The sequence below is a fragment of the Prionailurus viverrinus genome, chromosome C2 (assembly GCF_022837055.1).
Source record: "Prionailurus viverrinus isolate Anna chromosome C2, UM_Priviv_1.0, whole genome shotgun sequence".
Classification (NCBI taxonomy): Eukaryota; Metazoa; Chordata; class Mammalia; order Carnivora; family Felidae; genus Prionailurus; species Prionailurus viverrinus.
The window spans coordinates 130,885,870-130,907,072 of NC_062569.1; the positions used below are offsets into that span (position 1 = coordinate 130,885,870).

The window sequence follows — 21,203 nt, forward strand, 5'->3', positions numbered from 1 at the left end:
TGAAAGATTGTACTTTGGTTCTTTTTTTTTCTTCCTCTGCTGATTCTTCTCAATTGGCTGTACCATAACTTTACTTTTAAAATTAAATATAGTTGGCAAATTTTGCTTTAGAAGTGTCCCAGTTTCACACTACTTCTTCAAATGACTAGAATTGTCCAGGGTGGACTATTAATCTATATTGTCTACTTTACCAGAGGCTTCATATCCGTTCAAGACACTTTGCTCACATGTAACTTCTGGCAAAAGAGGATGACTGGCAGGTCATTGGATGGCCCCTTGTCAAAGTGGACTCTTTAGATAGGACTATTGATGAGCAGGGGCTTTATAGGCAGCTGGGCAACACTGCAGCCCGAGTGATCTTCCTCGGCAACCTGCAAATGAAACTAACGTTATGAAGGATTTCTCCAAAGACAGACATCTTAAATTAGGCAAAGTCCTATAACAGGACACATCTCAGGAAGATTTAAGGCAGAGCTGGTCGCTGTGCCAGCCAAGGGGCCTGCTCTGCCAGTTGAAAGGCAAGCACATCCTTCCCTGCCAGCTTGCAACGAGCTCGTTCTTGCCGTGACAGCACATCTACCATGCATGTTTGATTTAAGGCCCGCCATTACCATGCGTTTGTAATTATCATCAGGCGATGACGAGCCCTGGGAAAGGTAGAAGTCTTAAATATGGAGATCCAGGAGCCTAATCAAAATGCAATGCATAGAATATATCTTTCTTCTTGATGCTCCACCTCTTTTCACCCAAGCGTTACTGGTTTGAGGAAAACTGTAGCACAACCCTTTGCCAATGATTGTGATTCATTTTCACTTCGCTAATCAAAATGTGTTTCATAAGGTCCTGACGGCGTTCAAGACTTCTTAAAGGAGGTATGACTTTTCTCTCAGTTGACTGGCATAGGTTTCATAATTTACACGCAGATGTGGCAAAGATTTGTGAAAGCCTCCTTGAGCTTATAAATTCTCTTATTCTCTATTAGCATCCTCATAGATTCTTATAGATTCTCATCAGGATTCTATATGGGCAAACATTATATTGCTGACAATTTCTATTTTGTTATTACTTTGGGTCAATGATGTCCAAACTAGTGATTCTACTTTTTTCCTACTTAGGGACCATATGTTATTGTATAGTGTATGTATGTATAACACAGAGTTTAGAGGATTTGTATAGGTGAGAGAAGTTACTTGTTCTTGATAAGACATAACTTCAGTCAGCGAAATTATGTTAAATATTCAACTTTACCTGGTACCCTGTGTTACTCCTATGGTGAAGCAGCATGCTATGAAGGAAAGATACCTGGAGTTAATTCCAGAAGATCTCAATGCAAATCTGAACTTTTCTCATTTGTGAATAGATGTTATCATGGATGGACCTTTATTCCTCTAGGCCTCCATCTCTTCTACACCATGATGGCATTGGAACAGACCCTCTCCAAGTCCCCTTCATGTCTAACATCTATGATTCCTTGAAGTCAAGAGTCCCTTCTTTTAAGGATATAGCCATTAGTATTCAATATTAAGTATATGATTTGTAAAAGTCATTCTTTATGACACTCAAGTGACTAATATATAGGAACTCCTTTCTCCCAAGATGTCACCCCTACCTGTATTGTATTATTGCAGATATTTGAAATTTGAGGGAATTTGAAATAGAAGAAGGCTTTATTTGCACCATTTCCACATTCATGGATCCAGGGTTACAATAAGAATGGCTTCTTTTGGTTTGAGGAGTATTATAACCACTGAGACACTTGTGTCTGATAGATTCATTCAGCCTTTAATGTATGCCCCCCTTGTATTATTGTGTCATATATAAAACCTGACCTCCTAAACAGAAGATAAGTCCCTGAAGGTCTGGGAGTATGTTTAGGGGTTATAAATCTCCCTAACACCTACCATTTAACATTTAGCCCCACAACTAATCACTTATTATGTTATATGACATGATATTTTTGTTTATAAAAATGCTTATGGAAAAATTATATAGGCTAAAGATTTCCTTTTATCACTGAAATGTAAACAATTTTCCACAAAAATAAATGAAAATGGAATGTAGAAATGAATAATTTGGTCTACTGTGGGACATTGAAATTCACTCTGGGGTGATTAGTGGTTATTCAGTTTTTAACTGACAATAACTCACATAAGTCATATTGTATACAACTAAGTAGTTGGCACTTCAAAAATAGCTTACCTAGTATATGGTTATATAGTAAGTGTCTGGTTTCCGCCTCATTCCCCCACAAAAATCTATATATTGAGGACCAGAGTGTCTCAGTTTAGAAGGCAAATATCCTATCTCCCAACATTTAGCGGTGTCTCCCTTCTTTGAACTCTACAGCTATTACTTTGTCCTGTTGGCTTGGCACTATGATGCATCTCTTGTTACAGGATTTTGTTGCTATGATACTTTTTGATATTTGTCATGCCTCCTCAGCTAGACTGCAAACATGTTGAGAGAAAACACCATGTATCCTATGATCATATATTCCAAAGTGTCCAACAGAGTTTTAATTATCTAAAAAATATTCAATTTGTATTTGCTGGAATGGTATAAATAGGGCAAGAGACACATTGTCCATTGCAAGTTCTCAATAAAATCAACAAACATTTATCTACTTATTGAACTTCCTAATTCATGAAACATCCTTACTGCATAAACAGCTATTTTTCTCTTATAGAATTTAACTTTTCTAAATTTTTGTCATTCTGTTTCTCTTATATCAAAAGGTATATTTAGGTCTTTTAGATATTACCACAGTTTAGTCTGGGATCTTTTGTGGGAATTGGGTATTTCAACATTTAAAATACCTTTAATTCATCTAAAATAACAATTTATTGGATAACTGAGTTTTTTATCAACATGCAGTACACATTAAAATTTGAGACAGCTTTCTAATTATTGAAAAAAGATAGTTGATTTTTATTAATAGAGATTTGTGTGCTATATGATTCTTGTTTCAGAAATGCACTAGTAAAGAATCCTTAAATTTACATACTTTGCCTACATTTTAAAGAGTTTTGGGGCTTTATTCAGAGGAAAACTATCCTAGACCTCTTAAAGCATAGTAAATAAAACATTTATAAAGGCAGTATAAAAGGTACACTCTAGGAAAATCTACATAAATCATAGTTCCCAGAGTCCTTTTTAAGATTCAGGATAAGAAAGTAATTTCTCTCATTTAACTCCCTTGGTGTGAATATGATACTTCAATATTTCATAAATATGTAATGATTTATTATTTCCTACAACTTATGAGTATTTGGACAATTGAAAGAATTATTTGAAATACACGTATATGTCTGGCTGTGTGGAAAAATGGGTGATTATAAATGCTTGACACTGTGTGTCTTTAAAAAAATTGGGGAAAAATAATTTCTAAATTTTAAAGAGGGCAGGAAGGATGTTCGGTAAGGTTCTTTATTATATAAATTTGAAAGTGCCTGAGAATGCGTCTTCATTCTTAATTTTTTTTAATGTTCATTTATTTTTGAGAGAGAGAGAGAGAGCATATGGTAAGTGGGGGAGGAGCAGAGAGACAGAGGGAGACACAGAATCTGAAGCAGGCTCCATGCTCTGAGCTGTCAGCACAGACCCCAATTCAGGGCTCGAACTCACCAACCATGAGATCATGACCTGAGCTGAAGTTGGACACTTAGCCAACTGAGCCACCAGGCACCCCTTCATTCTTAATTCTTAAAGTATTATTACCAAAGATAATATCACTAATACAAACAATGGACCTGACAGAGGTAAAACATTGCAGATATCATGCTAGGTGCCTTACTTGTTCAAGTTTGTTTAAGATACAACTCTGCAATGTAGGCACTAATGTTTCTTTTACACTGGAATAAACTAGAAGAACTTGAAACAAATAAGTGCTGAAACCAAGTCTTATTCCAAATCTCTCACATTCCAAAAATCTATGCTTTTAAATTGCATCATGTTCATTTCCTGTGTTGAGGAAAAGTTATTTTTCTTTTATTATCTAAAATATAGGTAGTTCTTTGCATACTGTTTCTGGCACTGTCTCACACAGGAGCTTCCAATAACTGCCAGTCACATGGTGACAATTATGCTTGATTAAGCAGATCCAGTAAGTACTTGATCGACTTTTTCCCATAAATGCTGACATTCTGCAGCCAAAGGGAAAAGAACGCTTGCCATTATTCTAAGCACTCTGGCCATCTCCCCTTGTCCCTCCCAGTAACACCAAACCGAGTTTCCTAAGAGCAGTGTCCCCAGATGCTTAGACTCAGCCCAGATTCCAAGGTTTCTATCAAATACTTGGGTAATCTGAATTATTGAGGTCTGTGAGTCCTATAAGCTGACAGGTGACAATTTGTGAGATTTGAAAGGGATGTTTGACAAAGTGTCATTGTTGCTATTGATCATTCTATCCCTGATAATTCACTGCTATAAATTTTGAAGTCTTTACAATGTCCCAGAATCCTCTAAAATTACATAAGAAAGAGTGCTTTGGAAACTATAAAATCAAATAAAAAAGAGAGTAAATTATAAATTCATGTTATTATAAGAATGTAAAGAACTCCATGAGATAATACCATAGCTATTGACTAGCACATAGATTTATAGTCAACTGAGAAGATGACTTTAGTCATTGTTCTCAAAAAATGTTTCAGAATCGCTCAATGAGCTAAATACCGGTCTGGGTCCTATGCTCCTTGTCTCAGACTATCATACTATCAAACATAGAGTATTAGGGTAATAATAAGTGGCTTAAGACATTAAAGTTTAATTTTGTGTGGCACTCTAATATGGGTCAAACAGCATAAAGAGCCTGAATGGTTGTCCTCCAAAAATGACCTGGGGGTTCAGGCTTTTCCTATAATGGGCTCTTTGGTTCAGAGTTCATTGTTTCCAGCTATACAAATAAAGGAGTGGGAAAGTACAGGAAAGAATAAGGGAAACCTAGTGAGGTGAGAACATGAACCTCAAAGGAGATCTTAGGAGCTAGGTCCTAACTTTGGCCAGAACTTGTCACACAAACCCAACCGAGTGCAAGAGGGCTGATAGACACAGTTTAATGAAACGATAGCATTTTTTTCCTGCTTCATAGGTTAGATAAGTTTGTATAAAGCAGAGAAAAGAGAAATCAAGCAAGCATGAAAAATTTTGATCATGATAGAATTTTAATGGGTCCCCAACAATGCCTTTATAGTTAACATAGCCCTGTGCAAAAAAATATATGACCATAATGTGACTTTTAGGCAGGTTATTCTCATTTTCATAATCTATAATATGGCCCTTGGGACAATCCAAATGGGGACAATTGATAAGGAATATCTGAAACCAGGACTAGTTTTACGGACATGTAGCCTGTGTTGTTGCACAGGACTCTGTTCCCACAAAGGCTCCGTATTTTTTTAATGCTCTGCTACTACTGTCTTAAGAGTCTTAATAATTTTGAATATGGGGCTCTGCATTTTGATTTTATGCTAGGCCATTATTCTAAGCTCTCGACATCCCCCATTATGTAGCTAGTCCCACCTGAAACTTATGCTTAAAATCTTTAAGATAAATAGTTAATGCTAATTAATGTTTTAAAGAAGACAAGTTACAATAGCAAAGTGTATGTGCATGCATATAAATATACGCCCATGCAGGAATGTATCTTTTTAAGAAAGAGTTTATTGGGAGGAATTTGTTTTAATTGATATTCATCGAGCATCATCCCATTGCTTATTGTTAGTTACTCATGTGAAGAGTTGGTTGATGTCTATAGCACAAGCATTTGTTTCAGATAAATGGATGTTTCAGTTGGATAAGTTTTAATTAAGCAACCTTTATTGTACAAGTAGTTGTTTTTGAAACCATGAGAAAACCACCATAATTTGCTAATTCCGTTATCCAAAATCTGAAGGTGTTGCATCTTGTCTATAACCTTGAATACAGTTTGTCTATAAATGTCTCAAATAAGGAATAAGAAACTTTTCCACTGTAATGTTAAATTCTTTTTCTACCAAGACACAACTTAACTCTTCTCAAGCTCATAGAATCATCTAAAGTGAATGATTTATTTTTAGATCCTGCTTCCACACCACTTGCTATGGTCACTACTTTATCATTTCACATTTCATAGGAATTTACTTATTTACACATTTGCCAAAGGAGTAAACTGAACTCTTAACTCCTTGAGAACAGGTGTTGTTGTTGTTCATCTTGCTATTTCCAGAGCCAAGCATAGTTTCCAGCACCCAGAACATGTTCAATCAATATTTAATGAAGGAATGAAGGAATGAAGGACAAAATAAGTCATACAAAAACATTTTTGTTTCAGCAAAACATATATTTCCAAGTCTTAAAGAAGGTTCTACTCTTAAAAAAGCCAAAATTAGTTTTTGTTTTGTTTTGTTTTACAAGAATGTTTTAAACTTGCATTATCCTTTAGCTCATAACAGCTGTATTCCAGGGGAAGATGAAAGAAAGCATACTCCTATTAAGTGAAATTTTAAAACATCTGAAGGGTAAGAATAGTATGTATTTAACTGTCATATTTATAAATTAGGTATTTTAATAAAAGAGCTTTTTTTCCTATTAAAAAATGAGTTGCTTGAATACATTCACCTAACACATGTAAAAGTAAGGAAGAACAATATACACAGGTTTCAGCAGATATATATGTTAATATTCCTTTGTATTAAATTGGTTGTTAATACTGTAATTTTTTTCCCACTGTCTACTAGTAATACCCATGTGTAGGGGTTACTATCCTTCTCTTTAAGGCTGGGAATGGTTTATCCATGGTATTAGTTACTTGTGGCTGCTATAACAAGTTATCACAAACTTGGTGGCTTAAATTTATTTTCCCCTAGTTCTGGGAGTCGGAAGTCCCGAATCAGTTATCACTGCACCATAACTCAAAACATGTCTGGAGAGCTACACTTCCTCTAGAGGCTGCAGAAGAGAATCTGTTTCCTGACTGTTCCAGTTTCTGGTAGCTGCCAGAATCCCTTGGTTTATGGCCACATCACTCAATCATCAAAGCCAGCATCTTCAAATCTCTTTGCTCTGTCTTCACACTACATTTTCTTCCTTGTGTAAGAAATCTTTTTCCATTATAAGGATACTTGTAATTATATGTAGGGCCCACCAAGATAATCCAGCAGAATCTCTCTCTATAAAGATCCTTAATTAATCACATCTGCAAAGACCCTTTACCCAAATAAGGTAATATTTATGAGGCTCTGTGCACTAGGATCTTCTGTCTTTGGGAATGGTTAATCAGCCGACTATACTTTTACCCTGCCCATTTTTGCATTACTGACTAAGAGGTGGAATTCTAGATGATGTGTAATAGTATATTTTTCTCTATGCTCACTGGCACAGGAATGAGGGTGCCATACAGTAAGTGAGTGCTGGAGAACTATAAACTAAATAGTTCTATAAAGGAAATGCTTCCTAAAGAAGCAGGCTTTGGCAAGTAGGGCTCAGAGAGGGAGCTCATAACTTCATGATAATACTTCACATAAATTAAAGTAATGTTAATTGTCTCTTCCAAAACAAGGCCATTAAGCAGTTTATTGCTCCTACCTTAAGAATTTATTTTGGTATTTCTTGTGGTCCTACCTTTCCAATGGTATTTTACTTTTTACCCAGTGGGGATATAAACACCTCCATGACAGTCCTTTCTGGTATATTTCATCTCTAAGGATAACAAGAGGAGGAAATAAATGACCAAATAGGTCCCGATAAGCTCTGCAGCAATCAAAAAACAAAAGTCTCCAGGAAGATATCAGTAGGTGGAGCTTCATTTTGAAATACAGTTCCTAACAAATGGAAAGAATAAGTTTGTCTACATTGCCTAGTTGTGAACAGCTAAACTGTCAGTGACCTTGTGCCTGAACAGGGAAGAATTTTGTTTCATTTTTTCCACTGTGTGGAGGTAAGACATTTGAACCAGGAGAGAAGATGTTTTATTTTTTTGGCCCATTTTTATTCATCTCCTACTATGCACCAGCTATTAGGTGTAAAGCCCTGGTTAATACAATTGCTTTCTTTGTCCCTCTGTCAGTGGTCTTCCATTTCATTTTCAAGTTTCTCAAAACTTTGCAGTCTTATGCTTGGTCATCTACAACTGATCCAAGGTCACAAAAGGACAGCTTAGCTGGAAGGGAAAAAGAAGAAGAAGAAGAAGAAAAAAACAAGAACGCTAAGAAGTTACATAAATGTCCTCTAGCACATTCCCTGTTCTGAGGGCTAATGTACTGTAGCAATTCATCAGTCATTCTAATAGTCTTTTAACTTCTGTCAGAAAGCCTACTAAATGCTAACATCTTAAATGTTTAATATTCTAAAACATATTTTCATTAATCATGCAAATTATCTGGGCATCCATATTTTACGATAACCTCTTTTGAGATTAAGAGTCCTGAGGCTTTGTGTATGAGAGACCCATGTTAGCAAATGATATTGTAGGTGAAATATAACTTAGAATTAAAGAATTTTAGCAATGAAAAGTCACTAGTAAAATTCCAGTATCAATGTGCCATCTCATTTATAAAAAAAACCAAAATGCTATTAATGTCAGATATTTTTGATTAGGTAGCAAGCAGCTAAAATATGCATTTGCTTCATTCTATTTTATTACATAGTTGATGGATGAATATTAATGTTGGTAGATTGTATATTATCCCAATAGAAATGATCCTATGTTTCACAGCAAAGTAGACTGTTATTAGGAAAGGATAGAACATGTGTTCCATGCATTTAGGTTGGTATGAAGTGCACCATGAAAACCTTCATTTATATGCTGCCAATCCTATTCCAGGGATTCTTAGCTGCTTGGAAAAAGGAGAAATATGTGCATGGGCCTCATTAAACAGATTAATAAGAAATTGAAAGGGGTAAAGGGCATGAGTTTTTGTAGTGTTAGTGGAAATGCTTTACCTTAAAGCTATTTGTCAGTAGGGATGGAGGCTGGTAGTGAAACAGGTAGAAATGACCTGAGACCATGTAAATGTAGTTATGCTGGAGTCATGGAACAATGCTCGTTAGACTCAAGAACATGACCTAAGTAACTGAAAGTCATGAGCAATGATAGATCAGTACACTAGTCCGGCGACCAAAAGGAAGCAGATGGCACAATCAAATTAGGATAATTCAAGGAAGGCTGATTTATAAAGGGACTAATTGCAACAGTATAGGCACAGTGAAGGGTAAAGGAACCATTAAAGGCTGTGCAGGTAGTAAGCTAACAGCCACAGAACAGTTATTAAATCTAAGCCTTTAGAAGTAAGAGGAAAGGAACAATTACCAGAATCTGAAGGAAGGAGAATCATGTACAGATGACACTTTAGACCTTTCCTTAAGGGAGACAGGCAACATAAGGTGATCTCATGGGGTGAGCAAATACCCTGACCTCATTCCTCTCTCTCCCTCCAGTCTCTTGATGGGGCTTCCCATTCATTGAGCCCAACAGGAACCCGAGGGTACAGATCAAGGATGTTGTCCATACAGATGAGCCTCTCTAAAAGGATATCAGGGCCTCACATGTGGAGAGTGGATCTGAAGGGAGACATGCAGGGTCAGAAACATCTAATTTTGGTATGAATACAACCTCTTTGGTTTTGTGACCAAAATTCATAGTTACACTTTGAATGATTTTCTTATGTCTCCCCCCCTTTTTTTACCCATTTCTTAAATTTTCTTTTATGGTTATTTTCTTTCACAATATCTCCTGAGGCTGTTTTCATTAACAAAATTTCTAGTAGCAATGCTACTTACCCAGTACACACAAAGGAACAACCTTAGCCTCTGAGTAAATATATGTATGTATATGTATATGTATATATATATATATATATATATATATATATATATAATAGCTAAATGCTATCCATAGCTTATGGATATGTAGCTCTCTCTACATAGCTTTTTTTAGTATATCAGTGTGAATTTTTTTTTTACATTTATTTATTTTTGAGAGACAGAGAGAGACAGCGTGAGCAGGGGAGGGGCAGAGAGAGAGGGAGACACAGAATCTGAAGCAGGCTCCAGGCTCCGAGCTGTCCGCACAGAGCCCGACACGGGGCTCGAACCCATGAACCGTGAGATTATGACCTAAACCGAAGTTGGACGCTTAACCGACTGAGCCACCCAGGCGCCCATATCAGCGTGAATTTTAATGTCTGTAGTCTGTATTGCTAAAGCGATGGTGAAGTCTTCACTTTTCTACGTGGTTTGCCTTCTAATTATATTTCTCTGGTACAATATTTAACCATCATTTCCTCAATCATGGGTTCTAAGGTGCAATGAAAAAAAAATCTAAAGGGAAATATATTTGTTACTTTTCAAAAAGATTTTTTTCTGGAGCATTTTCAATGATTGCTGCAGGAGTGAATGAGTAAAGGTTTCAAGAATGAATAGTTGCAGAAAACCAACTTACTTTTGTACAGAAGTCCATGCAGCAGCCCCCCAGGGTAGAAGTACTTTTGTATCTCCTTTTGTTGAGTTCTCTATTTTTTTATGAATATGCATATTGGGGGAAAAACTTCCATCTGCTCTCTTTTAGCTGATTATATCACATTTTGGAGCTGCACATCGTTATGGAGCTTCAGAGAAAGATGATCATTTACATTACATATGGATATAAAGTAGAGAAGGAGTTGATGAATTGCAAACAAGTATAATTTATATGGACAAAGTGTGCCAGAAGTGCTTTTCACCCCATTTTACTCTGCAAATGGAATGATTCCTGCCCATTCACTTGGCACGGTTCCCAAAAACTCAGAGAGGAAAACGATCCCGTTAGCCTTCTGCATCAGGATTCCACTCCTTCCCTAAGAGGAGACCGTGCTCTGCCCTCAGGCCCACCAGGGACCCCAGAAGGCCAAAGGAGATCTCTGAACACACTAATGTCACTTTTAAGATTTTTCCGTCATGGCTTCTTAATTTATAATCTACATCACGCAGACAACCTAATACTCAGACTGTTGGTAATTCAAATGTGAGAAGTTTGCATGATGAAGAAAGAAAGGGAGAATAATGAAAAGCTCATATTTTCCTCTGTGCTGTGATTTTCCCATGGCAGATCATTTGCCTAAATGCCTGTAAGCTTTGTAAATATGTGAAAATCTACAGTTAAGGTGTCTTTCTAAGGGCTTCTGTGTGGGCTATTGCACAGTCAGCTGTGACTCCATACTGTAAAGACCTGGGCCCAAGATGCAGTAATAAAAGTAATAACCCCAAATCTTGTTTTATGTTATTTAATTAATTAATGTGGGCATTTAATTATATATTCAATCATTCAGTCCTCAAAAGTGATTATTCCTATTATGTGTCAAGAGTGAGGAGTCAAAGCTAAATACCATACAGCCTCTTCCTAAACTGTCATAACTCAACAAAGAAATATTCTGTCAGGACAAAACAGTCATTTATCTGTGAAGTTCTGGTGAATCAGCTGATTCTCATTGCTACTGGAAGACACAGTTGTCCTAGCCCTCATACAATCTGGGTCTGAAGAATTTCAATTAGTACGAGCCTAAGCCCGTCCTATGGTAGCGTATGCACCACTTTTATTTTATGTTCAGATATTAGTTTTTATGCATGCAGTGCATGCACTGTACTGAGTGTTTTGCACACATTATCTCATTTAATCAACACAGAAATATGAAATATTAGTATTATAGTATTTGTATTTCACAGAGGAGGGAAAAAAAAGCTTGGAGGATAAGTGATCCACCCAAAGTCACATAATCCTCAAACCAGGACCTCTGGGTCAACATTGGGTGTGATCAGATGAATTCGATGGTAAGATAGGAGGTAGCCTAAAGTAAGGGTTGCTTCCATCTTAGTTCTGTAGGCAGAAAACCTGGTCAAATTTAGAAACTGCTGTTCTTTTACCTATATTTAGTCCCTATTCATTTTTCTCTCAACCTTTACATAATTTTAGCATGACTTCCCACTTTAGGAAGGAGTTCTTGAAGTGTGCATGCTGATTAGTTACACAGTTTTCTTTGGTGGTGGGGGGGGAATGGAAGCGTGTATGTGTGTGTGTGTGTGTGTGTGTGTGGCGTGACAGAGTATCTCAAATTTCTTCATGTTATTTTTCTCAGAACTTAGGCCTGTAACGGAAGTTTCTCAACATGAAATGTCATCAATTTGGCCTCACACAGGAAGTTGCAAGGCGCTTGACTAACCTCAGTGAACTGGATGTTGTCTAAAACCTGATAATCTTTAGCTATCACTTTAGAAGTTTTAAAAGTTATTTTATTTCTTAACTCATTATCTTAGAAATGTAACTGATAAAAAAGAAAAGCTTCTGATAACAATGTCAGGGTTAAGGTATATTGGTACTTATATCAGGAAAAGAATCGGATGAGGGGGCAGAATTTAAATGATCTCATTTTTGTTCTTATTATCAAAAAATTATTATAAGGATTTTATCCATACTTAGAGTAAAATTTCTCTAGCCATGCATACTTCACATCATACTTGAATTTGTAATTTCTGATTCCTGGGATCAGAATAATCATTGCATCCCAGAACAGTTTTACAACATTTCTGTACTGAAAGACTCAGCTTGTTCCAGTGAGAGACTATGGCAAGATTTTAATGCAGATTATCTGAGCCAAAGGGCCTTTATTGGCATAGTCTTGGGGAGCATATATGTCTTGGGGAGCAAATAAATGAACAAGACTGGGACTCTCTTGAAACCAGGTTTCAACCTAGAACCAGTGTGATCATCTGGTAACCATTACAATGTCAACTTTCTAACCATCTTCACATCCACTCTCGAAAGGCTCAGATTCTTGTCTATCTTCTAGTCAAGGGCAGTGGAAGGCCTAAGTCTCTCAACTGCCTCACAACCTTGGATGAACTATGTCTTGCCTTTTCACTCCTCTTTATCCAGTTTCCATAGTTGAGAGAAAAACCTAAGGAAAATGAGCTTCAGGGATCCAGTCTGTGAAATGAAGGCAGCAGTACTCTCTTTAGTGTGGTGTATATGGCGACAGGTATCCTTTTCAGTGCTGTGCTATGTGATGGGGTCATCCTTCTGGTAACTTGAACCTCATGGAATCCAGTCTCTCTTCTTCTTCAATCTCCTCATGGCCTTTGCGGCATTTCTGTCATAAGTGTTTCCATAAACCCTTGACTGGATGCCAGATATTCATTTTTAAATGATAGAAATCATGGCTGAGGACATTTCACCAGCAATTTTCACCATTTTACATTTAAGCGGTTCCTTAGATGGTTCCTAACCTACAATTTCTTGGTATCTTCATAAAGAAGCTGTACTCTCTGGAACTCCCTGAGGCAGCAGGTTGATGAAAATTTAAAAATTATGGTCAGTGGCTACGCAGTGTCCAAGGAGGTCCTAGAATAATCTATTTGGAGTGTTGACCATGGCCAGGAGTGGGGCCATGATGCAAGAAGCATGTTAGAGGGTTGAAACTGAAACACTATTTCCTGCTGTGGAGAGGGAAGAATAGAAGTAGGCATGTGATTTACTCCTGACCTGGGCGCTGCATATAGGATTAAATCTCATGGATCTGGAAAAATACACTAGAGATTAACAGTGTAATATTGTCTCCCAGCATTTGAAATAACATTTTGTGTTTCCTGATTTTTCCTAAAGTATTGTGTTTTACATATTTAAGAAACTTTTAGATCACTTTGGCAGGCATTTACCTATAGACTAAGTACATTGATTTAAATGTTCCCATTCTGTACCCAGTATTGTACCAGGCACCAGGGATCTCTTTCACAAAAAGATCACAGTGTTGTGGAAGGGCAAGTGCCTTTCAAATAGATAAAGTATAATATGTTAAGTGCCATAACCAACAGAGATACAAGTTGCTATGGAAACACAGAGAAGTACACCGAAGGAAATCATGGAACACTTCACAGAGTAAGTGACTTTTGTGATGTGTCTTAAGAGGAAAAACAGAGGGAGTCTCCTAGACGTAGAAATTCATAGTAGCCACTCCAGGAAAATAAATAGCATAAGAAAAGTCACAAAAGAAATAGTGAATTTGTAGAATTGCAACTAGATTGTTATGGCTGCAGAGCATAGAATGAGAGAAAGGAGAGGAAAGATACAACTCATAGGTTAGGTAAAAAAATGGTTGTGAAGAACCTTATATATCTTGGAAGAAAGTTTAAATATTATACTAAAGATAGTGAGGAGCTAAAAAAAAATTTCAAGCTGGAAGTACATGATTTGATATACAGGTTAGATCTTTCTGGAAGCTGTTGGGAAGATGGATTAAAAGGTAGGGCACAGGTAGAACAGGGGTGAGTTGGAAAGCCATTGCACTATTTAATATATGAGATAATGACATTCCAAAGCAATACAGTAGCCATGGGAATGGATAGAAAGCCATGAATGGCAGAGCACATCTAGAGGTCAGACTTGATTACATATTGAATCTGTATGAGAAATGTATGAGTGAGATGAAGTGAGAAATGATTTTCTGTTTTGGGTAACTGGGTATTGGTGCCATTAAAGAGAGAGCTTTGGAATAAAAAAGGAGAGGCAAATTTGTAGAGAAAATCAAAGATTTAGGTATGTTGAGTTGAAGCTTCTAGAGTGTTATGGGCTGAACTGGACCCCTCTCCCCACAAAGTTCATATGTTGAAGCTCTCAACCCCAGTGTATGGTACCAGTGTATGGTATTTATAGATGGGGTTTTGAGGAGATAATTAGTTTAAATAAGGCTGTAAGGGTGGGGCCTTCATGATTGGACCAGTGCCCTTCTAAGAAAAAACACCAGAAAGCTTACTGTTTCTGATGTGTGAGGACACAGTGAGAAGGTAGCTATCTGTAAGCCAGGAAGAGCTCTCATTAAAGTCCACCCATGCTGCAGCCCCATCTTGGACTTTTGGCCTCCAGAACTGTAAGAAATTGAATTTCTATTATTTAAGCCACCCAATCTGTGGTATTTTGTTACACAGCCTGAGCTGACTAAGACATAGAAGTATTCAGGAAGTTGGATGACACAGATCAGGAGGAGACAGATTGAAGTGTTGATTGATTTGGAAATTTTATATATATATATATAATATATAATAAAATATTATATATATTAAAATAATATATATAACAATATATATATTGTTTCCATACGTAAACAATGTATTTGTTTATTATTAAAGAGATATTTACACTCAGATATTCAAGCCTGGCTATCCTAGAAGATAACGTTTGCCCTTTTTTTTGCTCACTTGCAGTTTTGTGGGATTCGTCTATCTATCTATCTATCTATCTATATATCTATATATTATATATATGATATATGATATATCTGTATATCTATATATCCATATATATCTATATATTATATATGATATATGATATATCTATATATCTATATATCTATATCTATATATCTATATATCTATATGTGTATATATATATACACATATATATACACATATATAGATATAGATATATATATATATCTATATGTGTATAGATATATAGATATATATGGAGAGAAAGAGAGAGAGAGAGAGAGAGAGAGAGACTGACTATAAAACCTTGTATGGCAAGAGATATTTTGTCTAGAAGTCAAAACATTAAAAAATACCTTAAGCACCACTCGTGTGGAAAAGAGTAAATGCACATAGTTCGTTTTATTATTAAAATTAGGCTATTTCAAAATTTAAAATATTTATAATTAAAAATGAAACATCTGTACAATTATTAAAATTAGTTTTACTAAATAAGAATTGACATCTTGTTAGCTCTTCTTTTATACCAGATAACAGTGAAGAAATCAACAAAAAAATAATTACTAAAACTCCACTCTGTATCAAGAGAAAATGTCTCCAGTACCAACTCACACTTTCCTATTAAGTGTAAAAATGAGTGTAACTGCTGCTTGGACAATTGGTTATACAGACACTCGCTCCATTACTATTTGTTCAATAACGTACATAAGTTCAAAACTGGCAGGGATGAAAAAATGAGTTTTTCGCTGCAGAATTTTTCATGTTGCACTTAGAAAATAAAGATGAATAAATCTTATTTCACACACACCAAAGACTTACACCATACCTCTTCTCATACAGGCAAATGAAATATTAACATGTAGCATTCAAAATAATAAATATACATACTATTTACAATAATTGGGAATGTTGGAGACATGAACTTTTGTGTAAAATCATCCTGATTAAAATATTTTAACTTCAGGTTGTATTCGCAAATACTTCTCTTTCTCTCCTAGTTGATCTTTTAGCTCAAATAGAATTAAAGTGGAATGTGTCTGTAGATATAAAGTTGAGAATGTGTATTCAGTCACTTGGCTCTGTGATAGTAATCTTCTGTACCATGTCAGAGAGATTTTCAGACTCCACATCTTCTTTGCCATTATCTGAATTTTCTGATGAGATATAACAACCAGAGTCCCTTGGGCAGTCCTCTAACTGTGACTTATTTAAGGAGATGTCTGGGCTTAAGGATAGGGGCACAGATTCATTTTCTTGCTCTTGAATAGCTGTAAATGGAAAAGAGGGCAGTAGTTAGGAGAAGCCAAGACAAGTTTTATTCATGCACTCATTCATCTTTGAGCCATTTTAACTGTACCAACCTTGACTTCATTACATTGGAAACTTGCATAAGTAAACAATGTATTTGTTTATTATTAAAGAGATATTTACACTCAGATATTCAAGCCTGGCTATCCTAGAAGATAAAGTTTGCCCTCTTTTTTGCTCACTTGCAGTTTTGTGGGATTCATGTGAACTGCTTGCGTAAGCGAAGATCAATATGGACTCTCATTTTACATTAATGATAAGTTGCCAGAGAAAGCAGATTGTATCCACAGTTTGACTGATGCCTTGTCCAAATACTCCTTAAAGTAACATTAGAAAAAGTCTTTTGTAGTTTAACTGCACAATACACCTCAATGGTGACCTTTGTGAACGATTCTAGAATCATGATAATGTAGATTAATGAAAAAAAAATCTCTGTGGGCAACAATGTACAGTTAGACTTCAATTACTTGGAATTTAACTAATAAAACTTAAAGCACTCAGATTTTCCTATGTGTGCATTCAACAGAAAAATCAGCACAAGAACCAGGTTGGTTTTAGATAGTAAAACACCGCCATTTTCATTGGATCTGAATTGTTTGGTTTGTCTTCTACATCTCTGTAGTTCTGGATAACAATTATTTATATTCAGATTGGTGACTCTGTTATCACAGCAGTATTCTAGATTCCACAGACAGTTTCTTTGAAAAAAAATTGATATTAGAGATGTAACAAAATACATATTTACTTTTTTGTAATATTTTTCATGTTTATAAATTTTGAGAGAGAGAGAGAGAGAGAGAGAGAGAGCATGAGGAGGGGAGGGCCAGAGAGAGAGAGAGAGAGAGAGAGAGAGAGAGAGAGAATCTCAAGCAGGCTCCAAACTGTCAGTGCAGAGCCTGATGTGGGGCTCGAATTCATGAACTGTGAGATCATGACCTGAGCCAAAATCAAGAGCCAGAGTCCTCAACTGGTTGAGCTACCCAGGTACCCCAGAAAGTATTTTTAAAGAACCTAAGCAGCACTATAAAGTGTTACTCTTCTCAAGAATCCTTCAGCATCAATGTTCTCTTTGTCAATGCAAAGTTTCTTTCTATGACTTCCCTGACACCAGTAAATGTGTGTTTCTCCGCATCATGAGATGGGGTCCTCAGGGAGGAGATGTATCTTAGGTCACCACCTGTCAGCAGTATCAGCATGTCTAGCTCTTTCCCCTTCTAACCCCAGAGCTTCCCCACGTTGCATGATGTGAGTAACTCCACTTTGGAAGAACCAAACACATACATTTCAGGGTGGGACAAGACCTCTGCTGTCAGAGACTATGTACTTCATCCTATTGTAGTGAGGAGAAAATAAATTCCAACTTCAAAATCCTGGAAGAAGGAAACTGTAATTTTCCTCAATAGACTTTTAAAAAGTAAAATGCTAAGTAATTTATCTTTAAGAAATCCACCTTGTCTTCTCTACAAATATCCCACTTTTTGAATGCAGTTTCTAGGCTCCAGGTATCTTGTCAACATTATGTTCTACTGTGTATCCAATTGTTATCAGCATCCTTTATGGGAAAGAATTGAGCTCTGGTGCCCTGAGGCATCCTTGTATGTAATGAATTAACTTCAGTGTATCTAGGATGGTACTCTTTTACATAGCATCCATGGAAGAATGGAGAAAAGAGTCACATTATTTTTTGTATTCTGTGGTTTGGATGAGGAACACAGGTTGAGAAAGGTTGGGGAAAAGGATAAAGATCATTTTAGTCTACTCATCTTCAAAATGAATCATAACAGTTCTTTTAACCTTTTCCTCAAAGCTTTAATTTGCAACAATAAAATGTTTATGTCATTATTCTGAACCTTTGCTATATTTGCCACAACTTTATTTTTTTTTATTTATTCTTTTTATTGAGAGAGAGAGAGAGAGAGAGAAGGAGAGAAAGAGTTAGTGGGGAGGGGCAAAGGGAGAGGGAGACAGAGAATCTTAAGCAGGCTGCAAATCCAGTGCTGAGCCCAACTCAGAGCTTCATCTCAAGATAGATTGTGAGATGATGACCTGAGCCGAAATCAGGATCCCCATGCCACAACTTTATTGAAGTGTGGATTCAAGAATCAGATATTTAAGTCTGGTGATGTTTTAACTATTTCTAGGTATAAGGAGCTTTAATTTTAATATGTATCAGTTGAGATTGTTATTTAAAAATTTTAGCTACCATGAAACATTTTCTTTTTGTTAGTCTTAGCAACTTTTTAAGTTTAGGAGGAATCTTCTTAACTTCATTAGTGTTTGTGAATAAGGGTCATTAGGTTTTGTTTCCAAGCCCTTCTGCTATGAAAAGACAGCGATGAAATGGGACCGCATTCTCTGAAGAAAACCTAGCTCCCCTGCCTCTGCTTTTGTATCTTATTGCCACTGAAATGAAAGAACAAGCTCTGAGTTTTATTATCCAAGTGTTTCTGGAAAAGGCCGGAGAAATTAGTCCTTTTGTAATGCTTCCTGCTATATCAGCAGTGATTCACCATATTTGGAGTGTGAGCTGAGCCATATTTCCCCAGATTGTATTTGGGCCTATCACCTCAACACAAAATTAAAAGAACAGAGTTAATTCCCTTCAGACTGACATTTTAAACGGAGCTTGGCATAATAAAAACTGCTCCCAATACTGTGTTCTATTTAGATTGATTACTGATTGTGGGACCTCTTTAAGATATAACATTTAGACTTAAAGAATTCTGATTTCCAAAACCAGCTCTTTTCCTTTCAAAAGATAAGTATTTAGCTTGTTATTTCATCCTCAGAAGGCTGTGTCCATTCACCTCAAAGGGTAACGAAGAAAACAAACAATAAATGAAAATCTGACTTTAACAGAGACTATGTCATCTTTTAATATTGGCAATAAAATGTATTTGTTTGTTTTTAGTTTCACACGAGAAATGCTATATCACATTCTCTCAATTCTAGGAATTGGTTTGTTTTAAATACAGATTATTTATTGTAGAAACCTTTTATCTGCAATTTCTATGGAAAAAGGAAATAGTTTCTCAGTATGAAAGTTATGCAGCACAGTAATTTACAGAACAGCAGTAATTTGCTAAATGATTTCCTAGTGAAGTGAAAACATGACTATGCGTCCTCAAACACTTCCCACCAGGCTAGCAATAATTTCAGGCAAGTGATCAGCTAGAGCCCCTCAACTGTAACTATAAAAAGAAAAGGCAGGCCATTATGTTATATTATGGGAATGAAAGCTATATAGTATTCAGTTTTTGTGTTTGGAGGTCAAGGTTTTCCTTTTCTTCTTTTTTTTGTTTTGTTTTGTTTTTGTTTTTTCCATCTTGACCCTAATGGCTTCGGGATTGGCACAAACCTGGGTCTAGTGCTATGGATAGTTTTTCCAGCACAGGGGATGAATTCATGCTAATATATCCGTATTTTCTTTCTAAATCATTTAGTCCCTTCCTGTGCCCGTGAAACAGAGTAAAGCTAACTGACCTACCTAGACCTGATGCTAACTGATAACCTTCTTCGATTTTGGCCCATGTTCCAATCATCTGAGCTAACCAGGCAAATAACACATTGGAATAAGGAACAGTTTGCCTCCAAAATTATAGACTTACCATTATGAGATATGAGTGCATCTTTGTTTAATATCAAAGTGTTTTCTGATAATATGTCAAGTTAAAAAAATCAGTATCTATGATTAAGGATTCTATTATCAACATTATGTGACAACATATAGGCATATGCATATAATTCACAAATGAAAGTGTTAAAATTTTAGATAGATTTCCTCTTTATTTCTCACATCACCATAATGTTTTGTGTTTTTTGTTTTTTGTTTTTTGTTTTTTTTTTTAATTTTTTTTTTTCAACGTTTATTTATTTTTGGGACAGAGAGAGACAGAGCATGAACGGGGGAGGGGCAGAGAGAGAGGGAGACACAGAATCGGAAACAGGCTCCAGGCTCCGAGCCATCAGCCCAGAGCCTGACGCGGGGCTCGAACTCCCGGACCGCGAGATCGTGACCTGGCTGAAGTCAGACGCTTAACCGACTGCGCCACCCAGGCGCCCCTGTTTTGTGTTTTAATAAAAAACAAAACAAAAAAAAAAATGGTACAGTTTTTCAATAAGCCCCTGAATGGTTTGCAAATACTCCAAAGACTATACATTTTCAAATCTGGGTATATTGGGGAATTGTTAAATAATTTGAAAAGGGTGTCTCTTTTCACTGCCAGTTAACAGCAGGAATACTCAGAAGGCCAGAAAGCAGCCCCAAACAGTTCTGTACTCTATATAATGAAAATAAAATAATTATGTTAAGAAAAAATTATTGAGGAAATATTTTGTCATAAAGAGCTAATCTGAATATTAAAATATTTTATTTCTTACCAAAATGTTTATGGAATTGTGTAAAGCCCATGGTTCAACATTTTAAGATAGTCATCAATAAAGATAAAAAGTGGCATGGTGATTAAAACAGAAGACAGCTAATATAATTATTCATAAAATAATTATATTGGAATTGTGACATTTAATTAATTAAATATAGGCAATTTCAATTATACTAAAAGTGAAGAAAGCTTTAAGGAAATCAAACTAAATCCTAATGCTGGAGAAAAGTTCTCATATTCTAAAGAGAGAAATCTGTCCTATATTCACATAGGTTTCTTTCTCAGGTTTCTTTACCCAAATATTTCAGA

At 36.1% G+C, this 21,203-nt stretch overlaps 1 protein-coding gene across 2 annotated transcripts in view; it reads right to left on the minus strand.

Annotated features, from left to right (window-relative positions):
- Positions 1 to 15,591: 15,591 nt before the first annotated feature.
- Positions 15,592 to 21,203, minus strand: part of SAMSN1 (SAM domain, SH3 domain and nuclear localization signals 1) — a 134,163-nt gene continuing 128,551 nt past the window's right edge. For both annotated transcript variants that reach the window (XM_047875377.1, XM_047875376.1), the window contains one exon: positions 15,592 to 16,472. In XM_047875377.1, coding sequence (XP_047731333.1) covers positions 16,270 to 16,472 — 203 coding nt within the window. In that variant the 3' untranslated portion in view covers positions 15,592 to 16,269. The remainder of the gene's footprint in view (positions 16,473 to 21,203) is intronic.